The sequence below is a fragment of the Typopeltis vanoorti genome, chromosome 12 (genome assembly GCF_054136105.1).
Source record: "Typopeltis vanoorti isolate ZY-2024b chromosome 12, IOZ_Tvanoo_1.0, whole genome shotgun sequence".
In the NCBI taxonomy this organism is placed as follows: Eukaryota; Metazoa; Arthropoda; class Arachnida; order Uropygi; family Thelyphonidae; genus Typopeltis; species Typopeltis vanoorti.
The window spans coordinates 70,215,542-70,231,797 of NC_143560.1; the positions used below are offsets into that span (position 1 = coordinate 70,215,542).

Genomic DNA, 16,256 nt, shown 5'->3' on the forward strand with positions numbered 1-16,256 from the left:
AAATCCCAGATATCGCGGCACGATGGGAGCTGGCATTTCAGTTGCTCCCAAACATGCTCGATAGGGGACAAGTCCAGGGAGTGGGCAGGCCATGGAAGCGTCTGTACACAACATAGGCAGGCCTGGGCAACCCGAGCCGTGTGCAGACGGACACTATCCTGCTGGTATAGTGGTCCTGGTATCCCGGCCAGGAATGGGAGAACGTGGGGCAGTAGCATGTCATCCACATACCGCTGCCCTGTACCACTACGAGGGGTGATCAGCTATCGTAGGTTATGGCTCTCCAGACCATAATGCCTGCAGTGCGGCGCTCGATAGTGAGGTCGGGATTGTGTTCTTGACCAGAGGTCTTCCACACCTAGACATGATGATCATCTGTCCCGAAGACGAAGCAGCACTCATCACTGAAGACCACACGTCGCCAGTCTGTGGCATTCCACGTTACTCTCGCCTGGCACCACTGCAAACAGAGTCAGCGATGTTGCGGTGTTAATGGAAGCACACGTAAGGGGCACTAGGATTGTAGATTCACCTCCGCGAGGTGTCGGGAAATGGTTCGTGGGCACACAGGAACCCCTACACCTGCCTGTATAGTGGACCGGGTCACCGTGGGATCCCTCCATGCTTGCCGCACGATCTTCTCTAGCGTTGGTCCTGATCTGCCCAGTGCCAGAACGTGTCCACAGCTCCCAATACTGTCAGACGGTATGGTCAGAACGGTTCATGTGCATGCCTATATGGTACGTCGACCACCTTCAGGTTTTCAGGTTGATGATCATGCCTCTGCCAAAGTCCATAAGTTGTTTAAATCAACGACTCTGGCATCTACCCGACGTTATTGTCACTCTGTACTTTAGCTTTTGTCGGCCGGTGCTTTTCGCTTTAATAGGCTATCGACTACACGCCGGCTTTATAAGGCCACTGGTTCGTGCTTGCAGTGCCACTGCAGGGTGTATGGGCATGTGCATTGCACCAAACTTGGATCATTTGTACCACCCCGCACTCTAGCTATTTGCTTAGTTTCGCCGTTGTACCGTGTTTTCTTCCAGGTGCGCTAATTTCTTTGTCCGTGTGTGTATATATATCGAAGGACAAGAAAGAGGGTGAATAAGTTCTAAGGTTTCTTTTAGGGGTACATTAGTAAATATAAGGAAGCTATATTGATTGAAATTGTCATAATGTCAGTATCTTTGAGGATACTGACTACCAAATAAGATTTGAAGCACACATTATTTTTAACATGAAAGGCAATGGAACTAATGAGAGAGCTCTTCAGCTAAGTATATGGCCACTTTAAGTAGGAGAACTAGTATTGTTAACTAGGCATCTCAAGGGTATGTTTTTGTTTGTGTATTTTTAGATGCAGTGTCTAATGATTTCTGTGTTTGAATACGGTCGACATTTTTCTGTCATATGTAAGGCTATTAAGTACCATTATCTGCTTTAGGGATAAGTATTTTTTTTGCAGCAAGCTCAGTATGAGATAAATTCTTTTTGAAGGCTTTGCAGATTTTAAAATATTGGTTATGTCTAGCTGGATTGCGAGATTTTGGCAGAAGAAGAAAGATTCTACCAATGCACTGATAGAGGGTGCCATTCAAGACTTACCTTTTTTCACTCAGTCTGCACCTGCCTTTCTGAAATTGTGCCTGGGCACACATACATTGTGTATATCTTTATGTTTATGAAGATGCCTTGGTGACCAAGGCCAAATATTGCTTTAATAATTTAACTACATCAAGTTAGTTAATTCTTATCACTATGAGTGTTTGCCTCTAAACATAAGTGATATTCAATATCTAATAATCCAGATTCACTTCCTTCCCTAGTTTATTGTGAAGTAAAAGCATATTAATTTGTGTGTTTTGCTCCGTACTTTTATTTCTAAGATAATTTTCCATTTTTCCTGGATGCGAACAACTGATATCCATCAGGGTTATTACATTATGTAATAACATGCAGCTCAATAATATGAAGCTTCACAAATATTCTCATACAAATGAGACACAAGTTTCCATTTTGCCAAATGGAGGTGAACAACTGACTTCTTTCAAGATTATTTAATGATGCAATATGTAGCCTCACAAGTAACGAAGACTATTTTTAAGGATGCAAAGATCACAGTTGTGCATAGTTATTTAAAATTATAAATTATGGAATAAAATGAACATGTTACTTAATATCATAATTTTGACTTTATTACCACTGAGAACTTTGTCTTGCTTATCCTCAGTGACTTGTACATTATGTACAACATAATTAACTAGCTTAATTTCTAATTTTTTTTTTACTGATTTAGCTGAAAAATGAAGCATTCTGCTTTCAACACGGTCTTTATTAAAACTGTACATGTCTGCCATAGTTCCATGTGTAATTGTGTCCATTCTCCTATAGGTAATAGTGATTACAACTTAATGAATATTTGTGCCTTTATCACAGCTTCCACAGCAATTTTCAGTCATCAGTTTCAAATGGAAAGACTACTGTAATTTCGACTCTTCTGATTACAATAGCAGAAATTACAGCAGCCTTCCTATCTGACATTAACTATGATCACTATATGACAAATTTTTTATGTAACTTCCAACCAGGAAAGGTTAATTGCTGTGGAAGCTGTGAAAGAGGCACAAAGTAGGATTGCATTGTCTTCATCCCACAATCCACCTTAATGTTTACTCTGGTTAAGCTTTTGTTTCTTAGTGTTCCAAGGTTTGTGATAATTCTTCAAAATAAAGCCTTTAAAGGTTCTTCTCATTGTATGCTAAAGCTTGCTAATATATCACCAAAAAAAAAATAAAGTTTAAAATTGTCAAAAGCACAAAACTTGACTAGACTCAAACATTAGCTATACCTTTTGACAGAAATTGTAAGTTATCATTATAACTTCTGTCCATTCTAGATACATTCCTACACAAGACAAGCATTAAGCAACATCAGCAAAATATAAAGAGGACTTTCAGGCATAATACTTCTCCAAACTTTTGCATCACTGACCAAAAAAAAAAACTTCTCTCAGAGCTTCCAGACCACACCTAATATCTTCTATATTAGGCATGGTCTTAAAAAAATCCAAAGCTTTTGGGTTAAGGCACTCGTCTTCTGGCATCTAGTATTTCTCCAGATGTTTTCCAAACCTATGTCATGGAGCTAATCCCTACTTTATGCTGTCTTTATACACTCTCATATGTCAATGGCATCAAATCTATGGCTAGGATATTAGTCCATATCAACCACATGTGCAAGAGGTCACAAAAACCTAACACAAGTCGAATTCCCATTTGTAGGCAATTCAACATCAAATGTTATTGTCAGTCCTTTCAAAATAAGAAATCTATGAATTGTTAGCAGCTTTTATAATATTTGCAAGTATCCCACATAACCAGATCACTATTGCTATTCCAACAGGAGACATTACTTATGTTTCCTACTCCATAAATGTATATGTAATCCGAAACAGCATTAAACATACTCAGGGCATCTGACTACTGCACAAGGATGTCCTAAGCAGCTACTGTTCTAGTCTTCCCATGCATCCTGCAATTTTAAGTCTAATTTCTTCTTTGGAGTTTATCACTGTGTTAAAGTGGACAACATTTTAGCTTTCTATTTCACAACTGCAGATTACTTTAAAGTTCTGTCCTGTCAGTGCTCTTTTTTATTTCAATACATATTCATGTTACACTATTTCCATTTCATATCAGAAACTTTGCAATCTGCAAACAAACAGGATCAGAAGAATATTACCACTATTTCCTTATGTGTTAATCTCCATGCTATTCTCCAGAAAATAACCTTGTCAAATCTATCCTAATTCATTTCAAATGAGGGCATTATCGACTTTATCTGTTCTTTTAATACACCCCATCCCCAGTCAAGAAGAGGTTTCTTAAGGTCGCACTGATTCTAAGATATATACTTCCTTAAAGATCATAGACTAATATTCATAAAGCAATCAAGTGACTACTTGGTGAGTGTACAGTCTGTCTACTAACAAGGAGTTCAATTTCTGCCTACACTTCTTTAGATACTTCCACAATCATCATTTATTTGAATATTCAGCACTCTCTTCAAAACCCATTAAAACGTGCACAAACCAATTAGAATTAATATTCCGTGCAACAGACTCATGGCTATTAAACCTTCTCACCTCTATCACTGCATTATCTAAAAGTCACTTCCTCTAGCAATATTTCCAAGAAATTACAATTTGCAAGATTTAATTAGTTTTCCATTCAGAAAAACTACCTTTTCTACATATTGGGAAGGGAGCAAAAATTATATACCTAGCTGACTGCTAAAAAGAATTTAAAAAATCTCAAGACTCCTTCATTTCTAAATAATAAATTGTTCATAAAACTTTTTTTGCATCTCCCATGTTCCATAGGAAAAGAAACTTAAATTTTTCCTATTAAAATATCTTAAACCTCCCCAAAATTGACTTGACTATTGTACCAATGAAACAAAGGTTGCTTAAGTTAAAAACATGAACTCTCTGCTTTGCAACTATCAAGCTGTGGGTTTAAATAACACCACAGCATAGAAGTTTGTGAAAGTCTTTAGATGGTATGATTTTCATCACATGGCACGAGACCCACACCTTATTACAGAACATGGCTGAAAAAAGTACTATGATCACTAAAACAGGAATTCTACATCATCTTACCACTAACCAATTCATAGTACTAAATATAACAGAAATTTTCAACCATTCAAGGGAGCAATGCCATTAAAAAAAGTATAATTTCCATAATTATAATTTTAAAACAATCATCTGTACCTATTGTTTTAAAAATTGTATTGTGTGAATAACTGCACTCAAACCATGATGAATTTCAGTTTCATATTTCCCTCCTTTGAAGATTACAGAAATTTTCTTACCTCAAGAACTAAGATATCATTTTACTTCAAATAATGCCAGTGTTCTGGATTCCTAATCCTTGCTCATTATAATCAAGACCTATTTCCAACTCTTCAAGCCTGTTAAAGGAATTTTGGAGAGAAAAGTTTCACCCAATGAAACAATGCAAACATGTTCTCTAATTTTGTAAATCCATCCCAGAGAATCCTGTATTTCAAGGATGCTGGTACTCTCATGTCAATGGAAGAACTATATATCTATAGTTCTATATAGTTCTTGTTTCATGTTGTAATCTTCTCGGGTTATCCATTTCCCTTTAATGTATATAATGGAAAAGATATATATATATATATATATATATATATATATATATATGCATAAAAGGGAAATGGAATATCCCGAGAAGATTACAACATGAAACAAGGTGACTTTCTGATTCCAAGTAAATTACCCTGTTTCATGTAGATTTTTGTTTTAGGATTCACGTGGTGAACAATTGCCATAAAAATAGAATGTGCAAAAATAAGGCATAATGGATGTACTATCAGGTCACCACAAAAGTAATGTCGTTTTTTATACTGTACTTATTCAAATATGTCTCAGCTTGTCTAAACATGAATTTTTAATGCTTTATAAGTACAGCTAAGCTGAGGCAGTATCATTCTAAGGAATTCCACCTTGCAAGATCATACATAAGTTATTGTTTAAATAACCCTTTGTTACTATGGAGGTCACTGAAGAACACTTTAGGAACATCACGCTTTATGAGTTCAAAGAAAGGCAACAATGCTGCTAACACTAAAACTGTGCAAGAAATGTATGGCGATAATGTTTTGAATGTGCAAAAGTGGTTCAAAAATTTTAACAAGGGAACTTTAGCTTGAAAGACACCCCCCCCCCCCCCCCGGGTGTCCTGTCTCTCTCGATAATGATAAGCTGATTTTGCAAGAAATGGCAATGCAATTGCCGAAGATTTAGCAAAAGATCTTGATTCATCGTCATTTGCAAGAATTTGGAATAGTGCCTAAACTCAACAAGTGGGTTCCTCACAAACTGATGAACAACAACTGAAGAGAGCGCATCAACATCTGCACTACTTTTCATTCTCGAGAGGTACAATCTCAGTTTTTTGAGTTGTGTAGTCACCGGTGATGAAAAGTGGATACTTTACAAGATGTAAGTGCCAAAGGTAGTGGATTCATTCAGGTTCAGGCTAAACCTCAGCCAAAACAAGACCTTCACCCTCAGAAATGTTAACGTGGGGGGGGAGATGTAACTGGGATTATAGACTTTGAACTCTTACCACAAAACCAAACAATCACAGCTGAGGTATACTGTGAACAAATTGATCAACTGAATGAAACGAGGTGTTCTCTGGTCAATTGAAAGGGTATTATTTTTCACCATGATAATGCATGCCCTCACAGTGCAAGAATCACCAATACCAAAACTGAGGAACTCGACTGGGAAAAGCTTCCACATCCTCTGTTATCTCCTGATCTTGCACCTTCAGATTACCACTTATTTCAAAGTTTGCGACATTTCATTCATGAAAAACAACACGATACATCAGAGTCACTGAAATTAAGCCTATGCGGCTTCTTTGCCTCCAAACCATCTGAATTCTATAGAAATGACATTATGAAGCTTTCACAATGTTGGAAGAGCAATGATTCAAATGGAGAATATATACTTGATTAAATTAGCAAGTGATTTATCTTTTATATCCTTTCAAAACATAATTCTAAAAACGACATTACTTTTGGGATGACATGATATTATTTGAGCCAGGCCAGGAACATTTGGGCTTCCAAATTTGGATCACAAAGCAAACTAAGTATTCTTGTACAATCAACACTATATGTATGTGAATTACAGCATGGCCTGTAGGCATAGAAGAGAATAGATCGTGATATGCAAACAGGCAAGATTATATCAATTAAACTTCAAGACAAGAAATTATAATGTTGAATTCTTTATCCATGTGTGTTTTATATTATGGGATAGTAACGCAATCAAATGCAAAATCATTAACTATATAAGTAGGCTTATCAAGAAGATGCTTCATGCGCACTTTGTTTATGCTTAGATCAAGGATTAAATAAAAATATAATTTCATGTCAAGTTTACTTTGACTAACCATGTGAAAAAACTTAGTTATCAGCAGTTAAGATGATGTTCCATGCAGAGATGACATTTTTTTAAATAGAGCACCTGGTAGAAGGATGAAATGGCAAAGAAAATCGGGGAGATAAGTAGTTTCTTGGCTTCTGATTAAGTATAAGAATTGGAATATCAAAGGAATGGTTAGAATTGAGATGGTTTCTTTGGTGATCATGCAAGACTTGATGCACATATCCAGGATTAAACCGGATCTGCTACAAGTGAGTACATACAGGGAGCAAAGATGTTTGGGTAAATAGCATAAATTCACAACATCAATTACCGACTTGAAACGTGTAACATTTCTATGCAGTTTAAAAAATAAGCTTCTATGACCCCACATTATAAATTAACAATATAAAATTGCACATCGCAGGATATTACAATGTGCCCTATACCAACCATGTCAAGCTTTGCTTCTTTTATTATCTATTTCCAAATTTAACTTCCTATCTCCATAAAAATTTTGTATAACTGTATAACCTATATAATTGAAATAATTTACCTGTTTGCCACAACAAGTAAAATAGTTAAATTTCTCGAGTGAGAGTGCAGATGATTTTTACCCCCCCACCTCCTATTTTATTGCTGATTTTCATTTTTTTTTTCAATGCAATAAAATAATCCTAACAGAAGTCTTGCTGGATTTATTTAGTAATTTAATGTCATCTGCATAAAATAAAAAACTAAGATGAATATCACTGATTTTTGTATTGGGTTAAATACCACTTTCCTTCATAATACAATCTATACAGATGATGAATCACAGTGAAGATGTGCATCTTTGCCTTACACCTGATTTTACATCCAAAAATTGTACATCCTTTGATAATAACCACCAACTTAAAACTTAGGCACAGTATATGTATGTGTGTATATATATATATATACACACACACACACACACATATATGTGATCTCTATATCATGTTCCATTTATACCATATAATTAGAGCATTCTGAACAGCTTTTCTCTAGGAAACTCATAGCTTTTCCAAATCTACAAAACTTAAATACAGATCATTGTTATATTTCCATGTCTTCTCAACTATCTGTCTTAAAGTAAAAACTGATCCTGAGAACCCCCATTTTGCCCAAAACTAACCTGTTACTTCCAGTTTTTCTTCGTCTTCATTTTCACATTGTTTTCTTTCTTTTTTTGTAAATAAATACCATAACAGTGCTATTCCAATCATTTGGAATTTGACTTTCAGAAGTGCAAACCCCATAAGAGTGTCTTTTATACCACAACATTTTATCAAGCCAAGTTGATTGGTATCAACTCTCAAATTTATTTCAGGTTTCCTGATGAAGAAATTTTCTATCTCAAGTGTTGCTATACTCTTTTGATTGTATTCCTCTTAGATATTCTCTACTACTGTTCTGTTAATGCTTATCACAATTAACAAGTGTTTTGTTTAATTGCTTTAGCTTTCTGATCTTTTGTATTCTCTTACAAAATTATGTATAAGAGTGGTTTGAAAAGTTCTGTATGAGAAAATTACGTATGAGAATGGTCTGAAAAGTTCTCGGCCTAACAATGAAAAAACGGATTTATAACATCAATTTTTTTTTATTTTTCAACATAATCTCCCTTAAGACTAATACATTTATTCCAGCAGTGTTCAAGTACCATTATCAAGTCCCTGTAGTGGTTCTCAATAAGATCTGCAAAATACTCCTCTACAGCTGCAATCACCTCTTGATTTGAAGAAAAATGCTGACCAGCAAGGAAGAGACAGAAGTCAGAGGGAGCCAAATCTGGGGAATAGGGTGGATGTTCCAACAATTCATAGCACAGATCCCTTAATTTTCCCATTGCCAAAACATCTTTGTGGGCAGGTGCATTGCCCTGATGAAAGATGATCGTTTTTCTTCTGCAAACCAGGTCTTTTCTCACAAATTTTTTTGTCTAGCCTGGTTAAAAGATTGGAATAATATTCCTCGGTTATTGTTTTACCCTTTTCAAGATAATTAATAAACAAAATACCTTTAGCATCCCAAAACACCAATGCCATGACCTTTCCTGCTGATGGAACAGACTTTGTCTTCTTTGGCGCTGAACAACCAGCTTCTGTCCACTGTTTTGACTGCTGTTTAGATTCTGGTGTGTAATGGTGAATCCAAGTCTCAACCATACTAATAAATTGACACACAAAATAATTTTTTTTCTTGTTAAAACACTCCAATCACTGTTCAGAGATTTTCATGAGAGCGCATTTTTGAACTGCTGTGAGCAAGCATGGCACCCATCTTGCAGAAAGCTTTTTTCATTTGCAATTCTTCATGCAAAATATATCCTACACATTCTTTTAAAATGCCTATAGTTTCAGCAATTTGGCACACTTTGACTAGCCGGTCATCCTATACTGTGCATTTGATGAATGATTTCTGGTATTCTTACACTTTATGGGACATCCTTCACTTGGATCATCTTCAAGGCTCGTACAGCCATGTTTAAGCTCGGCGGCCCATTTCTTAATTGTCGAAAATGAAGGAGAAGAGTGTCCATAAACTTTTATGAACTTCAAATGAATTTCTTTTGGCGTTAAACCTTCTTTTACAAGAATTTTCACACGATACTCAATTTTATCCATTTCGAGGGATACAGACAACACTTTTGCTTCAGACAGCTGTATAAAACAAACTACTTGATAGAATGACTTGCAATTTCACGTGGTTGGTTATGACAGATGTACCAACTTAGAAAAAAAAATCTTGCCGATAGTATTGCCATCTATGGTCGAGGCCAAGAACCTTTCAAACCACCCTCGTACTCACTCCCCAGGAACTTGCTATAACTTCTCGGCTCTGTCATGAAGACTATTCGAAACTTAAAATAAACAGATTTTTCAAACAACTTTACTACATATCACCCTAGATGATCAATGCTTCAGATCTTGCCAGTCTCCCAGGATTTGGTTCTTGTATTCAATTTCAATTTTTCTGAGTAAGGTTTGTATATTCAAGTCTACAGTCTTCTGAAAGTTGAACTTTATTTTTATAATGCTCATACAGTTTTCTTTTTCAACATAATATTCGTTTTTAAAACTAAACAATCACTTCCAATATCAAATTTTCTGTATACTCCTGTATCATGAAGCAGGGGAAAGATTACTGTCAGCAATAAGGACTTATGTTTTCCACATGTGAATTTATAAAAATTAAAAGTTGCCATATGGTGTTAATAATGACTAGTACATGTCCTGAATAGAAATCCAGCAAGCTTTTATCCTTATTAGTTATGTTCTTTTTTTTTTCCAAATTTTTCTAAAACATTTCTGTATTTGGTTTTAATTTCTTACTGTATTGTTTAGATCTCCAAAAAGAACCAGCATTTCATTTTCTTTAATGATTCTAAAATTCCCGTTTTCCCTATTTGAAACTACTATTGGACTAGAGACACAAACAATCTAATTTTTCCTTTTTGACTAACATCAATCTGCTTGAAGTTACTTACCATTCAAGAAGTTTTATCTTCCTGTTTAATGGTGAATTTATCTGTTCCATATTTTCCGTGATTGCTATTGTCTAAATACATTTTATAGTTATTATTTAGCAGTATCTTACTCCTCCCTCTTTTTTTTTTTAAAGTTTTCTTTTGTTAAGATCAGGTATGTTAACATGGCTTTTCTATTTCTTCTGCAAGTGCTACTCATTTTTCTATTCTTATGTTAATGGTAGTTATCTTTATATCTACTGTGGATGAGTTTGTTTGACCTAAATTTCCCTAGTCACTGCTTCCATGATGAAAACAACTCTCCTTGTTCACCACATGACAATTCAACATAGTGTACCATTTATGTTTGTGGTTTAAGCCAATTCAGAATGCAGTTTGTTCAAACTGCTAGTCCACCTGTTATTCAGTATACGTGTGGATAATTACTTAATAGCATAGGTTACATACACAAGAAGGTGCAAACCAACATTAGGTCAGAAGCTCCCTTCTCTGCATTTCATATTGGCTATGTGTCTCCTCCCACTTAGCTAAATTTAATCTTTAAGCCACCTACTGAATTTTGACAGTTGTGATTATCATCTGCATTCCACCAGGAAATATAAGTTCATCTAAGGCAGAAAATGGCATGGACACCACAAATTACTCAAATTCACATACACACATTTACAGTACATGTGACAGACTATAAAACATATTTGAGATTGATTTTATACTTATGAGAAGAAAACCATTTCCATCTAATATCAACTTAGTTCTGAAAAAAAAAAGCATGTGAACAATATAGTGGTTAAGAATTACTGTCGCCAAGGCAGCACTAAATTAGATAAAATTTATTTATGCATAATGATTAATTCACCCATTTTTCTTTCACAACTACCTTATCCTTTCTTTAAGTTGCATAAATTCATCACTTTTACAATCCAGTAATGAAGGTCAGGCTACATATTTTTGATCTTCTGTAAATATCTCTGATTTTCTCCCTATCCATTAAAAATCTGAGAGAGTACAGTTTAATAACCACTCGTTGCTGAATGTCATCACTATATTTAATGACAGTTAATAGTTTTGTTAATTATTAACAGTACTGTTGATTGATGTTTAATATTAGTGTAGTGATTATCAAGAGAACACCTAGATGACAGACAGTTAATTAGCAATGCTGAACATTTTAGTTCTGTTTTTGTTCTTCACATAAAATATTAGTGAGATAGGAAAAACAGATAAACAAATCATGAAAAAAAAAAAAAAAAAAAAAGGGGGGGGGGGAGAAAGAAACTTAATAAGCAAAAGTCAACTTATGTGTAGCTAAGGAGGGAGAATTTGAGTTCCTGGATTTGCTACACTATAGTGCTGATTGTCAGTCCACTGCACATCTCCCCTCCCCACTTTCAAATCTACAACTTAGTTATAAATGGGATTGATTTTCCTTTAGGTGCTCTGGTCTTCTGATCAAAACCAAGATTCAAATTTGTTTTTCTAGTTACTTTCACATAGTAAAACATAGGTAAAGTGGAGTTCATATCTGTTACCACCCTGTGTGGATTAATGTCTCCTGGAGGAAGGTATAATGGAGTTGTAACTAATGAATGCAAGGTTTTCTAAAGAACGAAGAAATTATTCAAATCAATTGATGTCAATCAAACAAAGAAATGTTTTCTTTGCATGCCATATATTTATGGCTTCTTATTAGATGCCATAAATTATTGAGTTAGTATAAATTATACAGGCCTTTAAGCACACTGTTTAATTATATTTTAGAAAGTATACGCAATTCTTTACTGTTAAGGAAGAATGAAGCAAAATGTGAATACTTATTAATGTTTTCATTTAACTTAGAGCTCTTTAAGCAATTAAAAATTAACATTCTGATATGAATAAAACAAAATGGTCTTAGCCACCTTTATTACACCAAATACAACTTGATGTATTACATTAAAGGACAGTACAACACAATGTGGCAGAATATGGTCATAAAAGAAAAAAAAAATCATGAACAAATGAGAATTAACATTAAATGGTTGCAGTTTCCAGTTACACCTCTCAGTATATATCAGCAACCACATCCTACAGCTTTAGTATAGTGATGAAATGAAGTACTTGTCATAGTAGGTTCAAAATCTATGAGGAGGTCCACTTCCAAGTAATGAACCTGGATTACCCACTTGAGTTCCTAATAATGGATGGCGTAAGCCTCCAGATAATGTTCCCAACAAACCTTGTCCACCACCACCAAAAGCTCCCGGTATGGAAGCTGGGTTATTTGGTGGATTAAAAGGAGCACCTTGGCCAGGTCCTAAGTTACTCCCCATAGAATTTGGTGGCTGCCCCATCTGATTGCTATTAGGCATGTTTGGAGATCCTCCTGCACCTGCCATTGATATATTCTTTAGTAAACTAGTACCACTCTGCATTAGATTATCAAGAGCTTTCTGCACACTTGGATTTTCAAAGTCTATATAAGTAGATGGTTGTTGGGATTTTCCTTTTCCCATTCCCGGACCTTGGTGTCCTGGTCCCATACCTTGGTGGCCAGGTCCTGTTGGATTATTTGGTGGTGCTGGACCTTTATTCATAATACTCAAAATCCGGTGTTGAAGTTCTTCCTGTTGTTGGACAAGGGATTGATCTTCCTCTGTTAACAAAGAAAAAGAGCTTTTACATACCCACACACAAACCTGTGCCTGTGTGGGTATAAATATACAGCAGAATCTAGTTTAAGCATAGCAGCCAAATTGGCATAAAAAATAATAAGAGGAAAAGTGCATTTATTTATTTTTAAAATACACATATTAGTAATAAATTTTATGTTCTGATACTAATTAAGACAAAGTGTCAATTACTAAACTTATGTTTTCAAAGGAACTCCTAAACACAAGCTATGATTATTTTAGCAACAATGGATTTAGGAAATATCTCATGAATGACCCATGAACATTAATATACATTTCAGAATAAAATTAAATCAAACTTTAAAACTCCTTTGAATAATTTTTTGGACTTGGCTTTTCACTTTTTAAAAAAAAAAAAAAAACAATAACACACAATAACAGGATTCTACCTACTGCACTCACCATTCCTTTGTCAAAGCAATACAATTCACTGCATCAAAAGATATGAGCATTTTGCAGGTGGGAATGCTAGGTCACGGGAAAGAGAAGTTTGCAGCTTTTGCTAGCAGGATTGTTCATACGTGCTACTTATGTAACTTAACAGATTTCAACACAACGTACTGTTATCATCATGGAATTAAACCATGATTCATGGAGAAAGAAAAGTCTTCATGTTCTTAAAAAAATGCAAGGCTGTATTGTTCCAGTAGACAATAAAAGCAGATCTTATATATTTCATTATGCAAAAAAAGCATCACCAGCAATCATATGGTTTAGGTTTGTGCACTATAGATCAAAAAATAACTGATAACAGAAAATTAATGATGCAAACACAATATGTGCATATGGCCTCAAACAGATTGTTTGATCACTGTTCATATCAGAAACTGCAATTCTGCAACAAGTTAAAATTCTGAAAGAATGAGTATCCCACATCTGTTCCAAGTGCAATATCAATTGGTCCCTTCTCCCTGCCCAACTCCTATCCTTCCCCCTCCCACCCAACAGTAATAATGTACTGCAGATTTGTATAACCTTTCAAGGGGAATTAATATAAAAATTTTCAAGACTGTGTTAAAAACATGGAAAAAATCATGAGAGAATTATGGATGAACTTAAATTTATGGTAGCACTTGCCATTTCACATCTTACCTGATGCAGAGTCTGCAGTAAGCAATCATAAGAAAATTAATGATACTGCATAATGACAATCACATGTTACAAACTTGCTAGAACCTGAAAAAATCCCAAAACAATCCGACTTTCATGAAAGTCTATGATTAAAGTTCTAGAAGTTAATAAAAGGATATGTACAAAAACAGAAGTACCCAGAAAGAATGGGATATTACTTTTCCTGAAGTACAAAATCATAGGCAGGACAGGACAATAGCAATGGCTAATTTTTGCTGTACTCTCTCTCCACAACAAATCCGAGGAATTAGCTATAAGTTTAAATTCACTATCAAACCATTCAAGTCAATGTAAAGAATTCTTATTTAGTTATAATATGAAACAAAGGAAGATGTGAATATATGTAGCTAAATGTACCTTCTACCTAAATCTACCTTCCCAAGGGCTCCTTACTGATATTAATATCATAAAAAGCAAAGATGACCTGCAACTTATGAGATTTTTTAAACTTCATCTTCCTAACATATTAGACTTGATGGTCCCTATTACAGCAGGGTATGCAGGCTTCTTATAAACCTATATGAAGTCTGGTATCTGCTATGTCTCTCACTTGCACGTGTTTTCTGACTAACATGTCTTGCAGGGATGAAAAACTTGAAGTTCCAAGGAGGAAAACCTGCTAGCTCACCATCAGTTGAGATGGCTTGAAAGAACTGTTAGGGGTTGCTGTATAGCTACTGTTTAGAGACCATGAAATCTGACTGTGGGTAGCAGTCAAGTATAATAACAGAAGATATTCAAAGTGCAAAAATACTATTTTGGATAGTGTTCTTCCCATTAAAAATCAGCTACATACAATCTGTTATAATGAACTACTCTCAAATAATATGCAACAAAATCAAGGTTGACAATCCTAGAGGATTTCATTTTGTTAAAAGACCAACTTTTATAAAACTAAATTGATATCTGCAATAAAAATGAAACAATATTTAAATTTTTTTAAATATCAAAGCTAAAATAAAATCATGCTTAATACTGCATGCCAGATAATTTAAATAAATTTATTTAAATCATTTCATCATATTATTGCTATCAAAGTTATCTTATTTGCAGTCATTCAATGATGTTACAAAAACTGTCAACCACACCTGTAATAAAATTTCTAGATCCATTCTTTACAGTTAGTATACTTTCCAACATAGAGTCCAATCATTTCAACAAGACTGATTACTGAAAACACATGCCTCAGCAGAGGATCTATGTGGAGATGCTACCACAGCAAATGCTACAAGATATGAAAATGGGAGTGCTATGCCAGGTGATTTTCAGTTCAATGTTCAAAAGACCATCAAAAAAGTAATTTCAGTGCACTAATCTCGAAAATGTTTTACTGAGGTTTATGAAACTTTAATATTAGATGGGGCCATCTCTATTTGCAAAAAATTAAGCAAATCACATTGAGAGCATTTTCTTCAGTGAGATGAATGCTACATGTTATAGAATAATACTAACATAAATAATAATTCTAGTGTATTTTATTCTCTAAAGGAGTAGGGAGGCCTTTTTTAGCCCTAACTAACTTTTGGAAATTTATAATACATCTAGTCTCCGCATGCTGTTTAGTTCATGGCTAATGATGATTTTAAAGATTGCTGGGTAAGGGTATGACAGACAACTGCCATCACCTCATGTTTCTAAATCATAGCTGGCATATTACCATCAAACAATATAAGTTCTACAGTCAATATTTCTAAGTTGTGAGCTTTTTTAAAAACCCAGCTTCTAAGAAGAAAAAAAAATCTATGTCCACACCAAAGAGTAACTTGCTAAAAACACCTAGAATAAGTGGTAACTAAAGGTGACACAAACTATGCTAATATTGAAATTATAGTCTTCTAAAAATTAAGTAGATCAGAAATGGCAGTGAATTTAGTGGTAAAATAGTCTTCATACAACTAGACAGCAACAGCAATGCATCTTAATATAGTTTTCAATTATAAAATAATTCTTAATTTCCATCCATGGAAGTTTGTTT

The 16,256-nt window shown here is 34.8% G+C and overlaps 1 protein-coding gene across 5 annotated transcripts in view; it reads right to left on the reverse strand.

The window, feature by feature from the left end:
* Nucleotides 1-16,256, reverse strand: part of LOC150100871 (nuclear receptor coactivator 5-like) — a 201,805-nt gene that overhangs the window by 32,986 nt on the left and 152,563 nt on the right. For 4 of the 5 annotated variants that reach the window (XM_090401693.1, XM_090401695.1, XM_090401694.1 and 1 more), the window contains one exon: nt 12,353-13,113. The exons of the other annotated variant lie outside the window; for it this stretch is intronic. In XM_090401693.1, coding sequence (XP_090257819.1) covers nt 12,593-13,113 — 521 coding nt within the window. In that variant the 3' untranslated portion in view covers nt 12,353-12,592. Of the gene's footprint in view, nt 1-12,352; nt 13,114-16,256 lie in introns of those variants that run through there. 5 annotated transcript variants of the gene reach the window in all.